This window comes from Solanum verrucosum, unplaced genomic scaffold (assembly GCF_900185275.1).
Source record: "Solanum verrucosum unplaced genomic scaffold, falcon-dt-bn FXZP01000012.1, whole genome shotgun sequence".
Taxonomy (NCBI): Eukaryota; Viridiplantae; Streptophyta; class Magnoliopsida; order Solanales; family Solanaceae; genus Solanum; species Solanum verrucosum.
The window spans coordinates 2,635,375-2,660,919 of record NW_026020063.1 but is presented as its reverse complement, the minus strand read 5'-3'; the positions used below and the strand labels follow the sequence as shown (position 1 = coordinate 2,660,919).

At 35.9% G+C, this 25,545-nt stretch overlaps 2 protein-coding genes across 2 annotated transcripts; both read right to left on the bottom strand.

The window, feature by feature from the left end:
* Positions 1 to 1,003: 1,003 nt before the first annotated feature.
* LOC125823444 (integrin-linked protein kinase 1-like) lies at positions 1,004 to 7,692 on the bottom strand. The gene is made up of 11 exons (XM_049502828.1): positions 7,243 to 7,692; positions 5,221 to 5,295; positions 5,038 to 5,142; positions 4,706 to 4,791; positions 4,237 to 4,357; positions 3,895 to 3,974; positions 3,682 to 3,744; positions 3,454 to 3,572; positions 3,127 to 3,212; positions 1,891 to 2,012; positions 1,004 to 1,139 (listed from the first exon to the last, which is right to left on the bottom strand). Exons 1-11 carry the CDS (start codon positions 7,654 to 7,656, stop codon positions 1,004 to 1,006), a joined length of 1,407 nt encoding a protein of 468 aa, XP_049358785.1. The 5' UTR covers positions 7,657 to 7,692.
* A 14,028-nt stretch (positions 7,693 to 21,720) lies between these two features.
* LOC125823480 (uncharacterized) lies at positions 21,721 to 24,931 on the bottom strand. Its single transcript, XM_049502857.1, has 3 exons — positions 24,779 to 24,931; positions 24,194 to 24,606; positions 21,721 to 24,073 (listed from the first exon to the last, which is right to left on the bottom strand). The coding sequence occupies exons 1-3, from the start codon at positions 24,929 to 24,931 to the stop codon at positions 21,721 to 21,723; spliced, it is 2,919 nt and encodes a 972-aa protein (XP_049358814.1).
* Positions 24,932 to 25,545: the final 614 nt, after the last annotated feature.

Below are 25,545 nucleotides of genomic sequence, written 5' to 3'. Positions count from 1 at the left end.
ATTAAATTACCTAGAAACTATGAACCACATAGGGAGTAACTATGGGCAACTTGTTGGTAACATAAAAAGTTTTACTTTTACATGGATTGTATCAAAAAGGAAGAAAATAAAATCTAGTAAAGTTTAAACGTTTAAACGTTTAACATAAAAGATGAGAGAATAAAAGGTAAGAAACGTGTATAGTTTAAAATGTACTAGGAGAGATAAAAATTGACAAAACTTTGTACCATAATTATCATCTCCACAAAAAAGGCACATAATCCAAAAAGTAGAAAAGAAGAAAATAAAAAATAACTTAAATTAGAAAATTAATTAATCTCCTATGTATATAATTTAAAAACTATATTTGTAATTAAATAGAAGTATGTGTATATATTGTTAATTAAAGTCTTAAGTAGTATATTATTGTATAATAACACTATATAGATTGATATCCAGTCCTTTCTTATATAACCTTTTGTTTTCCCCCTTGTAAAACAAAATACATTTGGTTCAAATACTATAGACCTAATAAACACACTTCACATTACATATAATGGAGTTCAAACTTACTATAAAGCCAACATTTAATTGTTTATTCACCCAGCAAATCTGCCTTTTATTTGGTTAACAACAATATAAAGCTTTCAACGAATCTTGTAAATACAAGTTTGCCTATTAGGTTTATCATAAATGAAAAGCTCCACAAGAATCTTCTGCTGATAAACTCCGTTGACTCCAATTATTGTCCATGTTCTTGACACTTTCATGCACACTTACAACCTGCACCAAAGATCTGTTGCATTAGCAGACATGGACCAACTTGATAAACTTATAAATTCATCTTCCAAATGATCCCAGCAATGGCAAACCAATCTTGTAACATATGTTTACTGGCCCATCAACATAGTTGATATTGTGCCAAGGAGAAGACAATTTTTCCCCTTAGTTCAAGGCTCTTATTCATAATAAATAAACAAATGTTGAATTTCTAAAATAGACAATGAATAGTGCAGTAGAATCATTACCAAGGAAGTTTAAAAGTATCTTTCAACCATCCTTGTTTCGAGGAGTTAGCAAATATTTTATTCATCCGCACAATGACCTCAGAAAATGTTGGCCGTACAAAAGGTTCTGGAACCCAACATTCTTCAATCAACCTAGAAATACAATACATTGAGCAGAAGTCAAGAGGGAACACAAGTATTGATATTGAATGCAAACCTAATAAGGTAATGGTGCAATAGGAGAGCCATCTAGTCCTGCCTGAGGGGCCTGGAGGTGGTACACTCATCTGGAGTATACTCCAATTACCGAATGTCAATTATCAAAAGCTAATTACGGAACTCTTAAGTTGAGCATAAATGAGGTCATGCACACAACAAAGTCTCTGTGTGGCCTATAGATCATGGATTCGAGCCGTGGAAGCAGCCACTAATGCTTGCATTTAGGTAGATTGTCTACGTCACACCCTTGGGGTGCAGCCGCCCTTCCCCAGACCCTGCTAATGCGAGATGCTTTATGCACCAGGCTGCCTTTAGAGATGGACATCAAAAGACGAGCATTAAATGCTCAAGGTCTAGAAGGATCTGACAAAAAGGGTACTAGAAATTGTAGGAAATAACATGAGCTTAACAACATGCAAGTTGAGTTTCACATGGCTAGAGTTTGTACTAAATCACCAAGCCAAGAAAAAGCCTATAGCTGAAGAAATTGAAAGCATAAGAAAACCAAAGAAGCAGAATGGAAATCATCTCTGAGGCATTTCAAAAAGAATTCATGATGCACTTCAATGGCTGGCAGTAAAGAATAGAACATCATGCTAAACTGACAAAATATGTAGCTAATATATAAGCGCATATGAACTGCACAACATGTGATTATACCCGCAAGGAATGATAACAAACATACTCTCTAAGCTCTGGAGGATATTTGGATTTCGATTTGAATGCTGGTCTTTGGCCTTCTAAGCACATCAATCTGGTAGCCTCTTCAGGAGACTTGGTATTAAAAGGTGGTGTTCCCTCCAGCATCTGAGCCCAACAAAGTAAAATAAATTGCATAGAGCAGAAAGAAAAGAGCCATAAATTATTCACGCTTCTAGAATGCTGATAGGCCGATAAACAGGATAAATAGAGGACAGAATTGCATATTAAGAAGATAAGATCATCCAAGTATCATAAATTATTGATGCGCAATTCTCTATTAAAAGGGTTTATAGAATGGAAGGAAGGGTATACTACAGAGGGCAACCAAAAGTATGGAGAAACTTGTGGAAGAGTTCAGCTCCAACCAAGATAAAATGCTTTACTCTTTTTTTTTTTTTGGTTTCCCATCTGGCGCCCGGTACCCACATCGGAGTCCGACTAAATCCGAATTCGCGCCTAAAAGTCCCACATTGGGGAGTTAAGCGCTCCTTAACAAAGGCGACTCGAACCTGAGACCACTGGTTAAGGATAAAGGAGCACTTACCACTCCACCACAACCCTTATTGGTGATATTATAAAATGCTTACTCGGTTAGTGGTTAAAAGAGCATGCCTGACACAAGAAGTTTTGAAGAAAAAGGGGGCCATCATAGTTTCCAGGTGCTTCATATGCAATGAGACAGATGAAACAAATAGTCATCTGTTTTTACACTGCACCTTTACAGCACAACTTTGGTCTCTATTTCTCGACATAACAAAGACAAGGTGGACTATGCCTAAGCATACTACAGATTTGCTTAGCCGTTGGATGAAAAGAGGAGGTAGCAAAAGTTAAATGAAGTGGTGGAGGATCATACGACAATGCATCTGGTGGAGTTGGACAGTTTGGAGAGAGAGAATTGGGAGGTGTTTTGAAGATATATCCAATTCCATTCAGAAAATTAAATGGAATTGTATAGTATCTTTCTATTTTGGTGTAAAGAAGTAGATTTAGAGGATATAGATCATTCTGTAGATTTATTAAGATCTCGGTAAGTATTTTTTTTTCTATTTGTTTTTTAACACTTTTTGATGGTGTCCAGCATGTCCTCAATGCTGAGGAATACAAAATTACCAGTTTCTAGAAAAGTATTGCACCGGAATGGGAAATCAAGAAGTCTACACTATTTTTGAATTAAGCTACAGCATTAAATGAAGTATCTGACAAAAAGAAATCATACCTCATATAGTAAAATGCCAAATGAATATATGTCCGCATTCCGGTCAAATATTTCATCTTTATAAATCTCAGGTGCCACATAGGGACCTACAAGTGAAAAGCAAATGAGTAAAGTAATAAACATAAACACATAAAGGTGAATCCTTTCATGCAATCGGCAAACAATATACTCCAGCTCATCACCAGAAGTTTCTTTTTTGTTTTTGAAACTGGTAACATACCAGAAGCTTCTGATCTATCAAAAATTACTACCACATGAGAATTGATTTCTTTCAGAGTAGGAAATATTATGATTTAGCGTTTATTACTCAAAGTTTGAAAAACTTACTTGAACGATCAAAACCCTCCGGCTGCACCAACTTTGCTTTGTCAGGTGAAATTTTTGACAATTTAATCAGACCAAATCCGGCAACTTTCAGGTGATCTCCATTGTCAAGCAAAATATTCCTGGCACCTTACCAAATTCCGAATATTAAAAACACTAGGAAATCCCAATGAGTACAGTCAAAATGATCAATTAACAGCATTAGAGAACTAAAGCATATAGTTGTCTTACTTTGGATTTAGATTACAATGTATAATTGGGTCTGGTTTGCATTCGTGAAGGTAGTTCATACCCCTGAAAATCAACCAACATGATACAACATAGATATGTTTAGATAAAAGAAGTAACTGAAACAATCACAAGTCACCAAAGAGTAGAGGAATTGACGAAGGACAGATTCAAGCATGAGAGATCATTTCACTTTTATGACAAAGAACGACTTGCCTAGCAACATCAAGAGCATATTTAAGCGCCTTAGAAGGAGATATACGTCCCTTTTTCTGAAGATAGCTACCTAGATCACCCTGAAAAATTGCAAAGCATTTAATGTCAAATGTCATAATTGCAAGGCTAAGGTAAGAATTGAGACCAACGACATACAAAATCCATAAGCATCAAGATCTCTACAACAAAGAAGTTGAATCTACTGCCAACGCTAGCTAAAGTTTTAACCAATGTTGAGTGTCCATTATAATAAGGAATATTAACATAAGTTGAATTGATAAAAAAGGTGAACAAGCTACATTGTTGTGTGATAGGCAGTGTGGAAAGATTGACAGAGCCTACCCTTGGATGATACTCTGAGACTATCATCATCGGTATATTTTGTGTAACTGCTCCAACAAACTGAACTACATTTGGATGCCGCACTTTTTCTAGCAAAGTTAATTCATGTTTGAAAGCGTTTCTGCATCCAATCGTGGAAACAACGCAAAGTTAGATATTAAATCCAAAGTCTAATTTATGGACCCATATATTTCGCAAATTACTTGTTAAGAGGAAAAAATTATTAATCATCTGCTTAAGTAAACCAAGGAAGGCCACATTCAAACAGACTTTAAGCAGGTTAGAGGATCCAAACAACAAGTCCATATTAAATTGCCAGAAGGGTCTTTGCCTTGTAGATTGCATAATCCAATAAACATTTTGATACGAGGCCCCTCATGATACAGGACACAAGAAAAAATACAGAGTATCTACAAAAGCCAATAAGCATCACATGTGAAATGAGAGTCGCAGAGCAGCTAAAACATACATGCTTTCAGGATCTTTATAGCTATCCTTGTCAAGTATTTTTACCGAAACTTTCGTTCCATTCCATTTGGCAACTTGATATGAACCCTGTCAAAAGTTAAAAAGGAAAATTATAGACAAATTCTTGGGATAAATTCAAAAAGTTTAGGCACCCAAAAGCATCACATGAAATGAAAGTGGGCCTGGTGTCTCAGGCTTCATTCAGGAAGCTAAGAAAGAAATACAATGGTTAAAGCGGAAGGTAAGTATTTCAATTTAAGGCCGATAGTGCTTTCATCACTCAATCATAATTGAAACATCACAGTGCTGAGTAACAAAACATAGAACACTTGCCTTGGAGATTCCATCACTTTTGCGGATTTGAAGCTCCAGAGGGTTAAGTTCATATTCTGGAACTTCTCGTGGATTTGCTACAGCCATTGGCGTCTTTCTGACTTTCTACCAACATAACAGATACATCTATGAGTGTCAAAACATAAGGAACCTCAGGCTAATTAGGACTTTCTACCCACTTACCGGAACTTTGGCTCCACGGGCCTTCAACATTTCGTAAACTTCAGCATTACCATAGTGTTTGGCATCAGCTGCCGCCTGTCACAGCCTCTTATAACAGTCAAAGGTTGAAGATAAGGGAAAAAGCTTTAAACATTTTCTGCTAAAATACACAGTTTAGGGCCTTAATCTCTAATTATCATTATATTTCAATTAAATTTTTTTGATGAAATTACATTAATTCAAAAATTAACTAAAATAACAGCAATTTCTTTTTCTTTTCTTTATTGGCCATTTCTGTGAATATAGAAGGAATAGACAAAGAAAATAGTGTATTTAGGGAAAGAAAAAGAAAAGGAAGAACCATAGTTACTTAAGCTAATGAGTTCGGAGAGCATACAACATCAAGATTTACATTTAGATATTCATTACTACTAAAGCCAGACTCATTAATTGCTTTTGTGGTTGGTTTCTTGTCCATAGTTTATGATAGCATTTTGCACATTCAAGGATCTAAATCTGATTGTACATGAGAAGGAAATGCTCGTACAAAATCTTGTTCATCATAAGAATAACAAGCAAGATGTAAATATTTTCTCAAAGATGAGCATCCAACTGTAAAGTATTTGGATATGATGGAAGAAAGGAGGAAGAAGAAAGCAAAACAATGCTTCTTCATTTTTACCAAGTTCTTTCTCGCTAAGTTACAAGATTGACTTATTCCCATTTATAGAGTTCTTTCTCGTTTTATATTTGTGATCTGTTCTTTCTCTAACCCTATTTATAAGTAACAAGTTCATGCAACAAAGTTCTCAGGAGTTTTAACTTGGGAGGCCAACCTATCTGCTTATAGTTTTCTACTAGAGTTGAGGGTCAAATACACACATAAAGTATTCCAATTTTTTGAGTTTCATACTTGAGCTATCATCAAATGTTATTTTTATCCCCTAGTTTGGGAGGTAGAGATCTTACAACTACAACATACCCAGTGTAATCCCACAAGTGGGGTCTAGGAAGAGTAAAGTGTATGCACATCTTACCCCTACCTTAGGAGGTAGAAATATTATTTTCGATAGACCCTCGGCTCAAGAAAAAAGAATTAACAAGAGTAAAGAAGTCATGAAAAATTATTATAGAGAGCATGTCAAAGGCATGCTGAAAAAAGAAAGGTAACTACAACAAAATAATACGCTAATTGAACTGCAAAAACAACAGGCAGTAAACATCAAAGGACAAGAAACTCCCTGAGTAATACTACGACAATTGGCAAGGAAAGATAAGCGAGACAATGCTCTACTACCTACTAACTTTCCACCCTAAACCATCTCCTCCACAACCTCCTATTTAACGGCATGTCCCTGATAAGCTGAAACTGCATCATATCATGTCTAATTACCTCTTTCCAATACTTCTTTGGCCTACATCAAGCTCTGCTGAAACCATCCATAGTCAACCCCTCACAACTACGTATTGGAGCATCCGTGCATCTCTTCTTCATATGCCCAAATCATCTCAATCTTGCTTTCCAAATCTTGTCCTCCACCAAGATCACTCCCACTTGTCCTGTATATCTCCATTTCTAATCCTATCACTCCTAGTATGACCATATATCCATCGTAGCATCCTCATTCATTTTCTGAAAGTGAGATTTTTTCACTGGCCAACAATCCGCCTCATACGATATAGTAGGTCCAACCACTACACTGTAGAGTTTGTCTTTAAGTTTTGGTGGCATCTTCTTATAACACAAGACTCCTGATACCCTTATAATTGTTGCATTTTTAGATGCCGTCCTTATTCTTGTACAACGCAAGTATTGTACTCCTCCTTATTGTTCAGGCAATTTCACCTTCTTAAAAACTACATCAAACAACTCAGTCAACCACTCCATACCTGCCTTGCCTGCGCTATTCAAGAAACTACAGTTTGAAATTCAAAACAACAGTTTCATTACACACATCCTACAACATGTTACCAAAGAACAAAAGGAAAAAGACGCTGCTTTCAAAATAATTACCAAAGGAATCAAAATAATAAAATTTATACCGTGCTACCCCACCGATCACGCGCATTCATATTAGCCTTCCTACTCAACAATAGCTTGGCAACTTCCACATGGCCTTCACAGGCAGCAATATGAAGAGCAGTCCTTCCATCCAAATCGATGTTATTCACATCAATACCTTCATCCAACAAGTCCTGAACTCCCTTCACATCCCCTTTACACGCCATGAATAACAGCTGCATCGTCGAATCAAGATTCTCTGGCACAGTTCTCCCAGCATTTTCAATCGAAGGGCTCCTTTGAAGCGGGTCAAGCGATGACTGCCTCCCAAAACTGAACCTCAAATTGTTCCTCCTTGGATCCAATGAACTCTGCCTCTTGAAACTGAATTTTCCACTCTTCCTAAACAGCTCTGTTGAGAATTGCCTTGATATTCCTCTCTTTAACTGCTCCATTTCAACACTTATCTCCAGCAAACAAAAATCTATTTGTTATACTACGGATAGGATAGACTGATACATTTGATAGAGATTATTTGACCAATTCAATTCTACTGTAGCAGATATGTATATCTCAATACAAATTAGAAATCCCCCAGAAATTAACACATGATTGAAAAACTCAGAAATCCCAAATCTTGAAAAAACATATACACCCGCCAATTCGAAAAACAAAAACAAAATCAAGAAAGGTAAATGTACAAAAAGAACATAAAAAGGGGTTGTTTAGAATTATTTACTGTTGATAAATGGAGTAGAAAGACATTACAAAAGTTGAAAATGAAAGATTGAATTTGACAATTGAGAGACAGAATGGACGTTAAACTTGAATATATTTTTTTGTATGTCGGCATGCGTTTACCAAAAGATGCATTATTAGTGCAAGTGGATAGTACCTACTACCTAGTGGCAGTGGCTTTGCCCCACAACAATCAAAGCTCAAAGTTGACCATTACTAACCATGCTCATAAAATATGGGTATACTTAAAATAGCAAAAGAGATCGACAGAGAAAGAGACGGGATCAATATGGGGGTTCAAAAAAGTTTGGCACCTAAAGTTAAAAATTAATTTTAGAAAATTTTATATAATTTATTTTGAAGTTTATTTTTTTAAGCTTTTCGTCAGATTAATAAATTTTAACAAATAATAATAAATAAAATAATACACCTATAAAATAAAAATATTCAAAATAACAAATTTGGATGAAAATTTAGATAAGCTTAAATTTTAGAAGTTGAAAACTTAATATCAAAATATAATATTTCGCTGCTTCAATATAATTGTTGTAATACTTGAAACATGAGAAAAAAAAAATCAAAAGAATAGTTAATACTCCCTTTGTTTCTAATTACTTGTCCAATTTTGAATTGACACACCTATTAAGAAATCAATTATTGACATAGTGAGTTTATCATTTTACCCCTATTAATTATGAAGTGGATGAAAAGTTCTGTATTTTTCAAAGTAATTAGTCATTTAATTAAGGGTATAATAAGTAAAAAAAAATTGTTCTTTCTTGATTTGTCAAAATGGACAAGTAATTAGGGACAACTATAAAAGGAAAAGTGGACAACTAATTAGGAACAGAGGGAGTATTCAATAACCAATGCGGTAGCCCTCGTTTTTTTCCATTAGGTTTACTTTGTTCATTGGCCATCACATTCTTCAACTCTTAGGGATCGTTTGTTTGAAGACAAGTTATGATGGATTAGATAGATATGTTGGCATTGATTATGTTATGATTAGTTATGTTTGGATTAGTTATCTTGATATTATATATTTGTGAATGTTTAATTTATTGTACTAAAAATAATATACATTGCATAATTTTCTAAGAATAAGTTGTTTATTTATAAAAATATCTTCCATAAGTATAAATGATGTGAAAAAAGATGTAAAAAGAAAAGGTTTGAGGGGATATTTTTACCATTTTGGCTATTTTATCGTGGGATAACACTACTAAAAAACTGCCGAAAAACAATGGCCAAAAGCGACAAACTGCATCGCTTTTTTGGTCAAAATCAACGGAAAAGCGACGCAATCATGTTTGTCGCTTTTTGGCTCGATGCTTTTTAAAAAGCGACGGACTCCGTCGCTTTTTTTATATTTTTTTATTTACAAAAAGCTACGCAGTCCATCGCTTTTCTGAAAATTTATATTTTGAAAATCCCAGAAAAGTGATGGACTAAAGGACACTGTCCGTCGCTTTTCTGGAAATTAATTTTTTGAAATTCTCAGAAAAGTGACGGACAAAACCACCCTGTCCGTCACTTTTTCTGCAAAAAATTTTACAACAGAAACTGGTAGTTTCTAGTTTCTGCTGCGCACCTGCAAATGCAATTCAATTCAATCCAGCCCCAATGAAACACACAACATTATAAAGAAGCTACACAAAACATAAAACAACAAACTTAAATTAACATTCAAAAATATCTAAATCACAATTTAAAGACTTATAAAGTCTTTCAAAATTCGTTTCAAAATAAAAGTTCATCAAAGAGACCTAAACTAGGGAGTGCGATCTACAAAATCCTCCTCCTCCTCATCACTGTCATCGTCGTTGTCCTCGGGAGCCGAAGATGTAGTAGGTCGACGAGCGAGGTTCAGCACTTGTTCTTTGATTTGCTGAACGGTCGCACTCATGCTTTGTTGTTTAGCTACTCTTCTCCGCTCAGACTTTACCAGTGCCCCATGTAAGCTATGCTATTTGAGCCGACATAGCAGCAATCTGAACACCGTCAAGTGCCTCGGCTTGACGTGATGATCCAATACCTTGTAAGCTTTACTGGAGTCGTCTTACATCATTTTGAGAGCCTCGACCATACACTCTACCCTCCTGTGCCCCTACCACTTTTTCTATCCAAATTTGGCTGGACAACTCGGGTGTCAGTTGGACCGAACTATCTAGATTTTCATTGACGTACTGATGAAACTCATTCTGCATATTAAATATAAAAATTGACATCAATATATATACATATCATAAATATATTCACTATTAATATATATTGTTCGTATTAAATTAAATAACTTACAAAAGTTCGTTCGGCCCTTTCCACCATCCACACATCCGGATCTGACTCATTTTCTTTCTTCTTCACATGAGTCTTCTTGAAAACCTTTGGTACAAGGGGAGTGCACCCCATTTCTTTTTCCTATAAATAAAAATGAAATTTATATTATAACGATATTAATCAACTAATTATCTATTTAAAAGTTTGAATTAGAACTTATCATCTCTCTTGTAATTGTTTCAATGCTCTTTGCACCTCCAGTGTGCAATGAGCCACCGTTAAGACTGTCTCTAGCCTTTTTGGCTTGTTCGGACATCGCCTTGAACTTATATGTGTTCCAATATTGGCGCAATCCATCCATCACATGAGGCAACATCCAATCCGTACACTGATCAGTATCCCGGGCTTTCTTTAGCCAGCTAGACAGTCTTGTGAATGCCCTCCTCTTAAATGTGGTCGCAATGACCATATTAAACTTTGGTTTCCAAGTACACATAGTCTAGAAAAAATGAATAACGTTAGATAATTAAAAAAAAAGTAAAGGATACTAAAATTAATAAACTTAACTAAATAAATATTCACCTTAAATTATTAAACATCGCCCGACGTTTATTGTTTGGGATCTCACTCCATGAGTGATAAGTCTGTGTAAAAATCCTTCTCACAAAGTCTTTTAAAGCCCGGGCAGCATCCTTTGCAGGATACCACCTGCAAAACACATAATAAACATGTTATTTCCTTAATAATATATCAAAGATGCTCAAATAAGTATAGTAAAGTAACAAATAGATAACAAAACAAACTTACAATGACCCATCTGGCTCAATCATGACTCTACCGATCCTGTCCCTCTATCTCGGTGCTAGAGCAGATGTCTGGTGTAGGTGTAGGTGATACACCATGATACACATAATGCTGAGTCAATGGAAGTGTGCCAGCTACAACATTTGATTGCTCACTACTAGAATCTTTAATCTTCATGGCAGATAGCTAAGGAGATGTACTTGTGGGAGATGGAGATGGAGAGGGAGATGGAGTATGGCCAGCCGATAAGAATCGTGCTCGATGAATAGCTTGTAAAGGTAGGTCCTCGTAGCGCCGTGGAGGCAATGATTGTGAAGAAGAAGAAGCACCGGCTGGTCGAAGGTAATTAGGATAATATTGTCGAGGATCCGCCGTACCAAATGGAACAACAAATAAATGAGTATCACGAGTAATGCGCTCTGGCGCAGAGGCAGAAATCCTGTAATATCCTTAGAATCTATAAGTCACCTAGACTTCTTCTTGTTATCTTATTAGGCTGACTAACTCTAAGATGCTTGCGAGATCTATCACCCTCACCCCCCGATGACATATGTACGCAAATTTACATGGATAATATGTAAAATTCATAAATTAAATAAAATTAGTATTAGGAAAATAAATAACTTACATACTAGCTATATAGTCTATCATTCTACTTTTATTCCTTCTCGCTTGTTTCATTTCCATCACTCTCATATTCTTCCTCCTCAGTTGTTTCATTTTCATTGTCATATTCTTCGTTATCAAATGAATCATTTTCCCCATCCTCATTTCCTAAATATTTATCATTATCTCATCATCAGATACTTCTTCTAATATGTGTTGAGGATGCTCTAGTGTGGTTTCCAATTCAACATCAACTTGTTGCTGAACAATTGCAACCTCATTTTGGTACGCCACATCTAAGACATTGTCAATTTCAATTCTTCCCACATGTTTAGTCTTTATAACAACCCACCAATCAGCTTTGTCTCTACGCAATGGATATGGAGCATAATACACTTGTTTAGCATTTTGTGCAATGATGAAAAGATCATAACTTTTGTATTTTCTGGTGTGCTTAACTTTAATTATATTATGTTGTTGGTCTACTCTTGTGCCTCTGTGTGATGGGTCAAACCACTTACACCGAAATAATACAATCTTCTTTTTAGGCCAACATAAATACCTTACTTCAATAATCTCATGAATGATACCATAATATTCAATAGTTTGGCCAGTACCATCAACATCACCTTGTATGAAGACACCACTATTATTTGTTTTCTTATTCCTAGAAACTTCTTCAGTTTGAAACTTAAAACCATTGACACAATACTTGTTCATTGTCTGAAATTTGAGATTCAGGTCCAAGTGCAACTTCTTTCACTAATTGCAAATGTTTGACATTTGAGTATTCATCGTAAACCTATATATTGTTGTTTAAAATAATATAATTTAGTATAATATGAATACATTATTAAATACTTATTGATTTAGTGTAAGCTTGCACACTTACATATTCTGTTAGCCATTTGGAAAATTCCGTATAGATGGCTTCATTACCCCATGTGTTTACGAACAAGCTGATCATTGTACATTCAGATATTTCGTTAGTTAATGAACACTTATTTGTATGTATGTAATTTGATAATATATTTTTAACACTTACTTGAGATATGGTTGAATCTCTGGACAATTAAGCAAAATATGTGTCACAGCTGATTGCATTTCCATACTAGTGAAGCTTCACTTTCCACCTTTTTTAGATCCTCGACCATTTTGATTAAAAATTGATATCGGTGGAAATAAAGGTCAATATCACCTTCATCATTGCGATTGGGCATGTTTCTCCTAAGTGACTCATCAGTCCCAAAGTAATAAGAATAAGAATCACCAATTTCTCTACCAATATGACTTTGAACAAGTGATCCTTCAATCTTTCCCCTTTGCTTAATTGTTTGCTTGGAACTGCGAATTTTTCTGCATGTATATATCTATATATGCTAAAAAAGGAAAAAAAAAATTAATGGTTAACTATTTTACTTAGAGAATATTTCAATGATAGTTACCTCTCAAATGGATACATCCATTTTGTTTGAACTGGACCTTTGAGATGGGCCTCTTGTACAAGGTGAATTTGAAAATGCTCCATCACATCAAAGAAATCACATGGAAAGATTTTCTAACAGGCATCCTATTCAAACTACTCTCCAACAACTTTCCAAAACACAAATCTTTAAAGAAAAGACTTACCTCTATGATTGGTTTCCATATCCTTTCAGGTAGATGTCTAAAAGTGATAGGAACTAAAGTTTCCATGAATACATGACAATCATGACTTTTCATACCTATCAATTTTCCTTCATTCATATCTGCCCGTTTTCCTAAATTCGAAGCATAGATATCCTGCATCCTCAATTTTTTACCCACTAACAAATTTCACATTTCTCATCTAATGTGAATGAAAAACTGGCTTTAGGCTTAACTATTTTATCATTTTGTAATTCCTACAGCCATAACTCTTTTCTCCTACAATATTCCTTTATATCCATTCTAGCTTTTGGATTGTCTTTTGTCTTGCCCTTAACTCCCAAAATATGCTTTGTTTGGTCCAATTATATTCAACAACATATCCAGGAAGCATAGAAGGTGAAGCTTCTGTTGTCGCACCCTATTTCGAACCAGCCGAAACAGTTCACAACATAATGTGGCTGACACTCTGATTTTGGAAAAATTGCTTTGTTTGTTTTAGAGTCGCCACCTAAATTTTAAGGAAAATATTAGGAAAACCATTTTTTAAATATGTAAATGTAAACTCTGTTTTGATTTGCGAAACCAGTGAGATTCTGAGTAAAGGTTTTGATTACTCTTGGGGAAGGTGTTAAGCACCCCTCAGAGCCTATCCGAAGATAGTCCTTAAACTCAATTTAGGAAAATATAATTAGGAAAACGTGTTTATTTATTTGTTTTAAAATCAATGATAAGTAAATTTTATTATATTTAAGAAAAGAGTACAATACAAGGTACGGCATATATTAGTCTTATAAAATAGATTTAATGGTAGTATTTTATCATATTGTAAAAATAAATAAATGTACTTAAATGTATGATAAATTTATATGTAAAAATAGATGTATCTTATTTGAACTTAACTTAGATGTATAATTGTGGAGTTTAAAGGATGTAAATTTTGTCATTTTATTTATACATAGAATTAAGACGTAATAAATTATATAGCAGTTGGGTGTGAATACATAGTAATATGTGATGTGTAATTTGAATGAAAATATACAAATTGGAATTTTCTAAAATAAAATAAAATAAATGATACTAAATGTCAAAATATCATATAAAGGCTTGTGATTTTAAATGTATTTATTATGAAGTGTAATATATACATATAAGTTGTTCAAAACATATGAATGTTTATCATTCTTTTTACATGTAGGGATAAGTTGATGATAAATTATGTGTAATAAAGTAATATGTATATTTAGGTGTAGGCATTTATAAATTATAAAAATAAATAAATAACATTAGTAAAAGAGATAGTAGATAATACTAGGTTATGTGAAGAAAATATAGAGTATATACCTTTATATGTACGACATATATATGTGTACCTTGTATTTGAACCTGTTTGCATATCTAAAATCTTGAAATGACATGTTAAGAGATTAAAATATTTTAGCAATATCTGAAAATAACAATAATGATAATAGTAAACATAATTTCTTTATAAAAGGGTGATTTAAAGAATATAAAAATTGATCTAGTTATTGAGGTAATCCAACTCAAGGTTGTTCTACCTCTAGCTTTTAAGGTTTAAAATTGATGTCTAATTATTTCAAAGGTAAAAAAAAAATCTAAATATTGAACTAAATAATTCTAAGATTAACCCTTATTAATGGTATATTTAACTCGTGTAATTTTAGGTAAGAAATTTTATTATCATAAAGAAAGCGTTAAACATCCTTTAAGGAGCCACTAGAATGGTTATTGTCAAACTTAGGCTAACAAGATAGCAAAAATGAATAAATTCGTTCATAAGCTCTAAAAGATAAGAAGCTAGTAGATTTATAAAAGGGTAGTGATAAATATGTATGGATAAGAAGGAAAAAGGAAATATATTTTTTTGCAAATTCAAATTTAAAGTATTTGGTCTTACTTGGAACAAACAATTTAAGCCACGCATTCTTTTTAAGACTAAAAGAACAACAATTCTAACAAACTATAATACTTGTTCTGCGCTCTTAGAAATAGTGCACTTTTAACCTCTCAAACTATAATGTTTTAGTTTCAAAATATGCACTTTTAGGTCATAAGAGAGATAGGTTTCAAACTAAGAAAAATGGCACAAAAAATCCATAAAATGAAGTTGTTATAAAAAACTGCAGTTTTTATCTCTTAAAATTTGTATTTTTTGAAGCTTGAATTTTGCACCTCAAAGCCCACAAAAGGGCAGTGTTTTGAGTTTCAAAACCTGTAGTTTTTACACTCAACTATGCACATTTTGAGCTCAAAATCTGCACCCTTTTGAGCCCAAAAAGCTGCATTTTTTTAGACTAAATATACCACTCTTAAGCTGTCAAGAAAGTGATTTATTTAATCATAAAAATCTGCACTTCCCTCAACCTTAAAATCGGCACTTTGAACCACCAAAATTTGCACTTTAGGCTACTAAAATCCGCACTTTGGGCCACCCAAAGTCACACTTTAAGCACTTAGTTTATCAAACACAAATCTGAAATAGGAAGTTAACATTTTGAAAAGATTATTCCCTAGTTCCTCCCTTTGAAAAGACATGCTTTTGTGACCACAAAGCGTCAAGTAACAAATAAAACTAAGTTGGAAAATATTGTTATAAGCTAAATAACTATAATGAACACCAATGTCTAAAGGGATGCGAGGTGAGCGACTATACTTCACCATCGATCTTAGTTGTTCCAAACCAAACAAAATAAAAGCAAGCATAAACATAAATACGAAAATATGGAAAATGTTAGGTATGTATATAAGGCACATGAAATTTTGAAACGAGAAGGAAGCGAGAAGGAAGCGTTGGACACTATTGATGTGATAAAGGCTGCTAGACACGAGCTTATAATGTATCGATGAGCACAAATCTGATTTGGGACAGATGAACGGAGTTGTATCACAACTCCAAATGCGCTCCCGTGTGTACATGTGCAAAAAAAAAAAAGATAAAAATTAGCACAACCTTAAATTAAATCAATGAACAGAATGATACAAATACTCTCACCATTTTCTTAATTTAAACAAAGATCCTAACTGTCCTAACACTGTGTAATGAAGCTGCCAGGGGAGTAGCTGTCCAACGAATCTACTCTTTAATTTTTTATGACTCACTAAATATGTAAGAATATCAATAGTAAGTCATAAAATAGTACCTCCTAATTCCTAGCTAGCAGAATACTAATTGTCTAACACACTTCATTCTTCTTCCTCTTTTAGGCATTTCATGGTCCAAACAAGAGGCGAATATGAAAGTAAATTAACCATATTGTTTCCGGCTTGAGCAGTTCGTGAATTGGCTTAGTCGACTAAGACGACATCCACGGAACACAATGAAAGGAGTAAGCCATGATTAGGTATGAACTCAAACTTTTAGAGTTTTGATTAAGTCTTTTTTTTAGCAAAAGACTAAAATGAAATTAGAAATAAGATGTGATGTGATTCAACCAAATTTCGACGCATTAAGATAAATCAAAATTGTCTAATGCCTATCAAAAAAAATGAATCATCCAGTTGTCTAACTACGTAGAGGACAAAGAACTTCATGTGTAATCACTCCAGGATACATCAAATTTACAAAACTACATAGAACATGATTTCAAAATCAATTTAGCATATAAGTTCAATGACAGTTAACAAACATTAGGGTAAGGATGTTTATCTCTTTTTTTTTTACTTTACAAAATATTTGCTTATCAAGTGAGAGATGGAAGACAAATATATATTGGTCCCTTGATTTAGTTATTTAAGTAGAGCTCAAAGCAACTTAATCTATCTAATTCGTAATAAGATGACACATCGACTACGTACAAACTGAAATCCCCAGAATTTTCAGCAAAGTAAATGGTGCACTTTAGTCTAAAAATGAAAAAAATGAGGCAATCACTTGATGAAATTGTCCCTGTTCTATCATATATCCAGATATCTAAACCGCCAATATCTAGCATAATTTAGACATGCTTGTTTTTAATATATAAGAGAAGCATCATGAAAGCGTCACGGGACAACGAACAAGGACCATTACTAACTGAGCATACACCAAATAGACAAAGAGAAAAAGAAAAAAAAGAAAAAAAAAAAGGCTACTGGTTGTGAACTATTTCACATGTACTGAGCATAATTAAAATTTCTTTTATTCATCACTAACCTTAAAACCCACAAGTCCCAAACAAAACAGAGACATAGAATCGAACAACCGACTTAGTCATTTAGGAATTAATTCATATTTAAAGCAATCTGGTAGATTCAAAACAAAACGATAACGAAAGTGACATGCTACCATTTCAAAACTAAAACAGGGCGAATACTTACTACTCCCAGAATTTGAGTGATCGAAGGAGATATTTTCAATATTCAAATATTCATCAAACCACTTCAAAAGGCATTTGACATACATGTATATGGACAACTATCACATTTCAATCTATTTAACTTGAAGATTTTTAGCTAAAAGTGAACGCAGAAAGCACAGATGAAGTAAGACAATAAAAATAACAAAACTCAAAAATTGCAATTCTTAACATAAGGTCAGCAACATCCTTACTACCTAATCACAACAACTAAAGCAAATACCATATATTGGAAGCAAGAAAAGACACTGTAAAGAACAATATTTACAAAAGAGAAAATAAAGTGCAACTAGTTTTTATCGATAAAATGCATTACTTAAGACTAAATCAAGATTTGAAAATAATTTTACCTTATGTTGAGCAACAAACTAGAGATTTGACGTCAAGATTCAACTTCTAAATTCCTCGAACTCGAATTCAAAATCGAAAACGAAAAGATGAAAGAATACAAAAATTTTATGAAACCTAATGCTTGAAGTATGTCTTCTCCCTCTTTTCTATTTGTTCTCCGATCTCGTTCCTATCCATTTTTTTTTTCCGAATGGAACCAAATGGCTCCTTTTATAGACAAATCGTAAACTTCATTTGGGCCTCAAGAATTCAAATTTTTTTTGAACTCTAGGGAAGCCAAATCTAAAGGAATAATGATGAAGGGGAAGAAAGTATTATCAACCTCTTTTCAGATTGATTAGAAAGAATGAGTGACGGATTGGGGGTTCCAATCTCACAACCATCGGATTAAAAGGATAACGATCCCAAATCCGATGGTCCTTCACGTTCTCCACCTTTTCAGTGGTGGCAGCGGCGATGGTGTGGCTTTTGAGGTCTGTTTCGATTCAGGAAAATATTATGGAAGGGATGTAAAGTTGACATGAGGAGGCTATGATTGATAGAGGATAGGGAGATATATTGAAAACCACCGAAAATTGCCATTTTCCGGTGGTCTGTAGGTAGAAACGTTTGGCAGAGGAGGAGAAAGGTTGATGGGAGATGAAGTGGTGTGTATCTGGGAAAAGAAAGAAGAACAGAGGCATTGGGATTGTACTATTTTGGGAAAAGAAAAAGGTCTTATTAATTTAAACGATCGGACGGTTAAAATAAATCAGAAAATTAAAAGGAAAAGTTATATATATATATATGTTAAATAATGGTAAAAGCTCAATTAACTAGGACTGTTAGATTTAATCGTAGGGTCAAGATTTAAGCTAAAGAAGCACAATCCATGTGCTCACTTACGTGGCATACACGGATTGGCCGGTTTAAGGAGACTTGGATTGCCAAATTTGTTCAAATTAAATTCATTTAAATTATAACTACTTTCTTTATTAAATAGCCATAAGAGATAATTATTTTGCAAGATTAGCTTATTTGATAAAATTAGTCACTCTTAAAATTAAATTAATATAAATTAATAAATCATCAATTAACTAAGCTTTCTAATTTTAATAAATGTACGAAAAATATCTATTGCGACAAAAGGAATTATATTTGAATCAAAATAGATTCAATTCTTAAGAAGAACAACATTTATTTAAAAAAAATGAGAAAGTAAGTAGTAATATAATATATATAATTTTTATAAGAGATAACATTTAAGAAATAAATTTATCAAGTCAAATAAGTAATTAAAATTTTTGTATTCCTATGAAAAAATTTCATAACATATATATTTTATTATTATTATTATAATTATAACTATAGTTAAATGTGGAGAGCCAAAATTGGGTGTCAACAGCTTGCCCCTTTCTTTGTCCATGGAAGAGAGTAAAGAAGACGTGGGCAAAGAAATATTGACACAATCCAATTTTAGGCGACCCACGAAATACACTTTGAGCAATAACTTGACAAGAATGTTTATGGAGTTATGGCCGAACTCTGGCTTCCGAGCTTCGTACATATCTCAGGTTTCATGAGAAATCAGGCCACATGTAGTTCGAGAACATAGCAAATTTTTATTAAAAATTTGCCCCAGTATTGAATTATGATAATACTGAAATCTTTCGGTGGTGAGGTATGAAGAGATTTGCACGAATAGAGGGATGAGATACAGTTCTAAAGAAACTTGTATGAGAGATGCTCCGTAGCAATTTCTACTAAAGACTCATGGTAGATGAATTTTAAAAAGAATGCCCGGTGTCGAGTTACAATGAACTGAGACATGAAAGAGCTATAAGTGAAATTTAAATCTGAACTTCTGAAAATCGAGTTGAGTCGAGTTTTGAAAGTGAATCTTTGACGTAGCTAGTGATGCTTGACATTGCACTAACTTGCCCTAGTTTGCTGCTTAGAGGGAGTTCCTCGTTGTAATGCTTTGTCCTGCAAAACATGTAAAAGGGTGAAAAGTACCTGTTGCGGTTCAAGAATTATAAATTGAAATAGTAATGTAAAAAGCAGAGTGTAGATGTTCAGACGACTGTTGACGCCTCTTTTTGTGTTGTGAGTGTAATGTAGGCAAAGTAACTTGTAATGTAGAGGCCCTCGACTAGCGGGGCTGTTGTAATGTAAAAGCCTGCATCTGGCTATGTAAAACTTGTAATGTAAAGCCTCCGGCTAGCGGGGCTGTTGTAATGTAAAAGCCTATATCCGGCTGTGTAAAGCTTGTAATGTGAAGCCTCCGGCTGGCGGGGCTGTTGTAATGTAAAGCCTGTATCCGGCTGTGTAAAACTTGTAATGTAAGGCTCCGGCTGGCGGGGCTGTTGTAATGTAAAGCCTGTATCCGGTTGTGTAAAACTTGTAATGTAAGGCCTCCGGCTGGCGGGGTTGTTGTAATGTAAAGCCTGTATCCGGCTGTGTAAAGCTTGTAATGTAAAATATTATTGTTAGCGTATGACAGTGTCGCTATGCTTGCATGCCCCCGGTCGGTGGAGCCTCGGTGACGTCGCTACAATGTTAGTCTTCGATTGTCGGAGTGTTGCTTCTTTGCTTATATACAGGCTCCGATCGGCGGAGTTCGGTCAATGTTTGCTATGTACAGCCTCCAATTGGCGGAGTTTGATGATGTTTGTTATGTACAGCCTCCAAGTGGCGGAGTTTGACGTTGTTAGACGGTGGTCTCCGATTGGCGGAGTTGTTGATGAGGTTAGATTACAATCTCCAGTTGGTGGAGTTATTCTGAAAGAAACCTAACTATCTTATTTTCCTATGAGGATCCTCTTTTCTTCAGCACTTGATCCGGATCTTGAGCGTACCTGCAAAAATTTAAATGAAATATTCTAAGACATAAGATGCAAGTTGAAGTACTTCGGGGAAATAAAGTAGGGAAAGAGTATTCTGGCTCATGATTGTGAGAAGTCGAATGGATTGTCTGGTCATGCCCCAAAACTTGATGTTATTTTCTTGATTCCTGTGTTCCTGCACTCAAAGAAAATTTTAGTTTGGGAGGGGGTGTTGATTTGCATCGACTTATGGACTGAAGCCTCGTCACTAGAATCCTTCGACACCTTGTCAGTACCGCACATAGTTTCTTAACCTAGAGACTTGGTAGGTGGATGAGTAGAAAAAAAAATATTTTTTTTTGAAGAGAATTAGCTTGTTTTTCTAGAAAAATAAGTATACTACGTATATATTAGGTATATATATATATATATATATATATATATATATATATATATATATATATAGTAATTCTCCAGCGTTTTAGATTATGACATGTTCCGAAGTCCATCGCGCTTTCCATTTTGTTGACTATATCCAACATAGTCCTCCTATAGCTTTTATCCTTCTGATGAAGCTTTCCTAGCTCTTTTGCAGACACTGCGACGATCAATATTCTTCGGCATTCTGAGGTTACGCTAACTATGAGGAAGTGTTTCCTAAGGGTAAGTAAAGAAGAATAAATAAATAAATAAAAATGCATCGATCGAGCCTGACTCAGGCTGCCTATGTATCCCCAAGATAGGAATCAGATCGTAACGTAGTTCGAATACAAAAGGAAAGTGAAAAATATGGAATGGAATGCAATGACCGGGCCTGACTCAGGCTGCCTACGTATCCAAGCGGAATCAGGTCAGGACGTAGTTCGAATACAAAAGGAAAGTGGAAAATATAGAATGCAATGACCGGGCCTGACTCAGGCTGCCTACGTATCCAAGCGGAATCAGGTCAGGACGTAGTTCAAATACAATAGAAAAGTAAAAATGCAAGGGACCGAATCCGATTCTGCAAGATTTCTCCAGGTTTGGCATCACGAATGGTCAACTTGTAGAGATTTATCCCTTCCTCTTCTCCGGCCATGGCCACGAACAGATTGCCTAATCCTTCTATGATGTCATCAACGCCAGCTTGATCTAGAATAGAAGATTGTTCTGGTACAAAGATTGTATCGCTTGACCCGTGACAGTCTCTTCCCGAGGCAGGCTCATATCCTAGTCCGTTGGTGCCTCTCTGATGCCTCAACTGGATCGGCTCAATTATGCCATTGGACTTAGGTCCAAGTCCATTCTTAGGCTGATATCCATACTTCAACATTTCTGACGCAACCATTTTCGCTGCACTTGACAACTTGGTATCTTCGGGCTCTGCTCCCTCATTGACCCTTATAGCTTGCATGATTTCCAAAGTGTGAAAAGTGGCTCCGTCTAACTCGTCGGTGACTGGTATAGAATTAACAGAATGAATGGGGTGACTGAGTTCTCCGTGGATGGTAACTTCTGTGTGACCCCACTCAAACTTTACACATTGATGAAGAGTGGAAGGAACCGCTCTTGCCATGTGAACCCATGGTCTTCCCAACAACAGATTGTAGTTGGATGATACATCCATCACTTGAAATAAAATGGGGAATTCAGCCGGCCCCACCTGCAATGTGAGATAGATTTCTCCGATGACACTTCTTTGTGCTCCATCAAAGGCTCTAACTTTCACACGACTTTCCTTTCTCTCTCCCATATTAACACCTAAATTTCTCAGAGTGGTGAAAGGACAAATATTGCATCCAGAGCCACCATCCATCAAAACTCGAGTCACAATCTTATCACAACATTTGACTGCGATGTGAAGCGCTTTGTTGTGCCCAGCCCCTTCTGCGGGCAACTCATTATCATGGAAAGAAATCTTGTTAGCTTCCACTATTCTTCCAATCGTTGCAGCTAAGGTCTCACTTGTGGTCTCTTTTAGAATTATCACTCCGCTTAACACCTTCATCAAAGCATTCCTATGAGCTTCATAACTCATAAGCAAAGACCAAATAGATATGTGGGCTGGCGTCTTCTTCAACTGTTCTTCAACCGAATAGTCTTTAGACTGCATCTTTTTCCAAAACTCTGCGGCTTCAGTATCGGTAATATTCTTCTTTGGATTCTGTTCTTTTCCGAGAACTCTTTGATTTAGGTCCTCTGGGGCATAACACCTCCCCGACCTAGTCATCCCTTGAGCCACGGCAGTGTCGATCATCTTGCCCTTGGCACTTGCTCGATAGTTCCAAGGGACTGCTTTGGTGTCATACTCAGGCTTCTTGGCAATTAGAGTGGTCACTACAACTCTTGGAAGATATGTTTGGACAGTCAGAGGTTCCCTTAGTTGAACAGTGATAACAGGTTGCGCCGAAGATGTCATGGCATCAGTTTCATCTATGTTTGGATAGTCGGAGGACCCATATTCGTCATCTAGAGTAACCATGTTCACTTCCCGATTCTCATGGTTTGGCAAGGGATTGTTATTCACATTGGGAGGTGCTAGAGTGCATTTGATTACTCCTCTCCTAATCAAAGACTCGATCTGGTTCTTCAAACCATAACAATCTTCTGTGTCGTGTCCCTGGACTCCCGAGTGGTAAGCACATCTCTTGTTCCCATCAAAATTACGAGGGATTGGATCAGGAAGTTTTCCTTCAACTGGTTGCAGCACTCCCGCTGTCCTCAACCTCTCAAACAATTGAGCATAGGGTTCAGCAATCGGTGTGTAAGCACGAGCATTTCTAGCTTCAGGATTTGGACGTGGTCTCGGTGCATATGCTGGTCTATTTTGGTGAATTGGTGCTTGGATAGGGACATATGGTCTTGAAGGGTTTTGGTATGCTGGTGCTCGGGGTGGTTTATAGTGTGGTTGGGTATTATACACTGGGACGTATGAAGTATGCGCAACGATTTGGGGATTATTGGGGTATCGGTGATATGGTCCTCCTGGTTGGTAAGTGACAGCTGAAACATCCTCCCTTTTCTTTTTTATGCCGCCAATGGAACCTGATTGTATAGCCCTACTTGCAGCTTGCAATGCGACCATAGACTGAATCTTCCCAGATTTAACACCCTCCTCTATAAAGTCTCCCATCTTGACCAATTCTGCAAACTTCTGACCCATCATTGACATCATCTTGTCAAAGTAGATACCTTCTTGAGCTCGAATAAAGTACTTCGAGAGCTCACTCTCATCTAGTGGTGGTTGCACCCTCGCGGCCTCAGTTCTCCAACGTCGTGCATATTCCTGGAAATTCTCAGATGGCTTCTTCTGTATATTGGCCAATGAGAATCTGTCAGCAGTAATTTAAGTATTGAATCTGAAACGAGTCATGAAGTCCTCGGCCATTTCCTGCCAGTCACGCCATTTGCAAGGGTCTTGGCGGGTATACCAGGTTAATGCTTTTCCAGACAGACTCTGAATGAACAACTTCATCCTCAACTTCTCATTTCTCCCTACACCGACTAACTTGTCACAGTATGCCCTTAAATGTGCGTGAGGGTCGCCATTTCCATCGAACATGTCAAACTTCAGTGGTTTATACCCTACTGGCATGTCAATGTCTGGATGGATGCACAAGTCATCATAATCCAGACTCTCTGTCCCCCTAGAGACTTGAAAGCTTTTCAAGGCTTTTCTCAGACCCTGAAGCTGGGCATTTATCGACGCGTCTTGTTTCAACCGAGCATCTTTCTCCATTTCTTCATATTGATCGACCTCGTATGGGACATTAACCACAGCTGGCATAGTAAAGGTTGGAGCCCCAGCGGCATATACAGGTGGAACATGTGGCTCATACGGAGCGGCGACATGTGCCCCAAGTATCTGTTGCATTGTAGGTATGGTAGGGTCGCGGTTGGAGAAGCTGGTGGTACTTGACCGTGAGTAGGAGCGCATTGAGTTTGTTCTGGCTGATTTGGCAAGTCATCTTTTGCGAAGTAGATAAGCGTCTTGAAGTAGGGAAAGTGGTAGCCGATAGTTTGGCCAAGTCTCGCACTTGGCGTAATTCTTCCCTTAAGATCTCGAGTTCTTGCTCCATGTGAGCCATTTTCTCTTCATTTTGGATGTCCATCATGTTTCGAGAACCTTCGGGGTTCTCAATAGGTATCATTATGTTTGCAGCAGCGTTGAAGTCGTCTTTATCAGTCATCTTTCTTTTTGATCGAAGGTTGTATCGTGAGTCAGCCAGTTTGCAAGTCAACACAAATCAACGTACTTTTGGAGATAAATAAAGAAAGGAAAACAAAGAAAAATAAAACTATGTTAGTGTGGGAAATATTGAAAGCCGTAACAAATAAGTAGATGTAACACATATATACGCCAATTCGGTGACATTCAAAGCGCAACTTAATAAAGAACCTCTTTTTGCCTGAGGTAAGCCTACGTTGCAATTAGTTTGATAATAAATGATCCATTTAAACACATTTTAGATTTGGAGCAAACATAACTTCATTGATTACGGTTTGGCTATTACAACGATGTAGGCGGTCAGAAGCCGAAGAAATGAAAGTACAAGGGTGGCCATAAGGCATACAAGAGGGATAGGTCATACGGCCTTTTGAGAAACTTGTGAGGGAATTCAAAGAAGAAAGATGATCTACGACCAAGTTGGAGCATCATCATCATCATTATCATCATCGTCCACATCATAGTAAGGACCCGGGTGATACTCTGGAGATTGGTCGATTTTCCATTCCCAGTTGTTTGAATCTTCCCTTTCATCAAACCCTATGGAATCATATTCTGAGTGAGCGTCTTCTACTG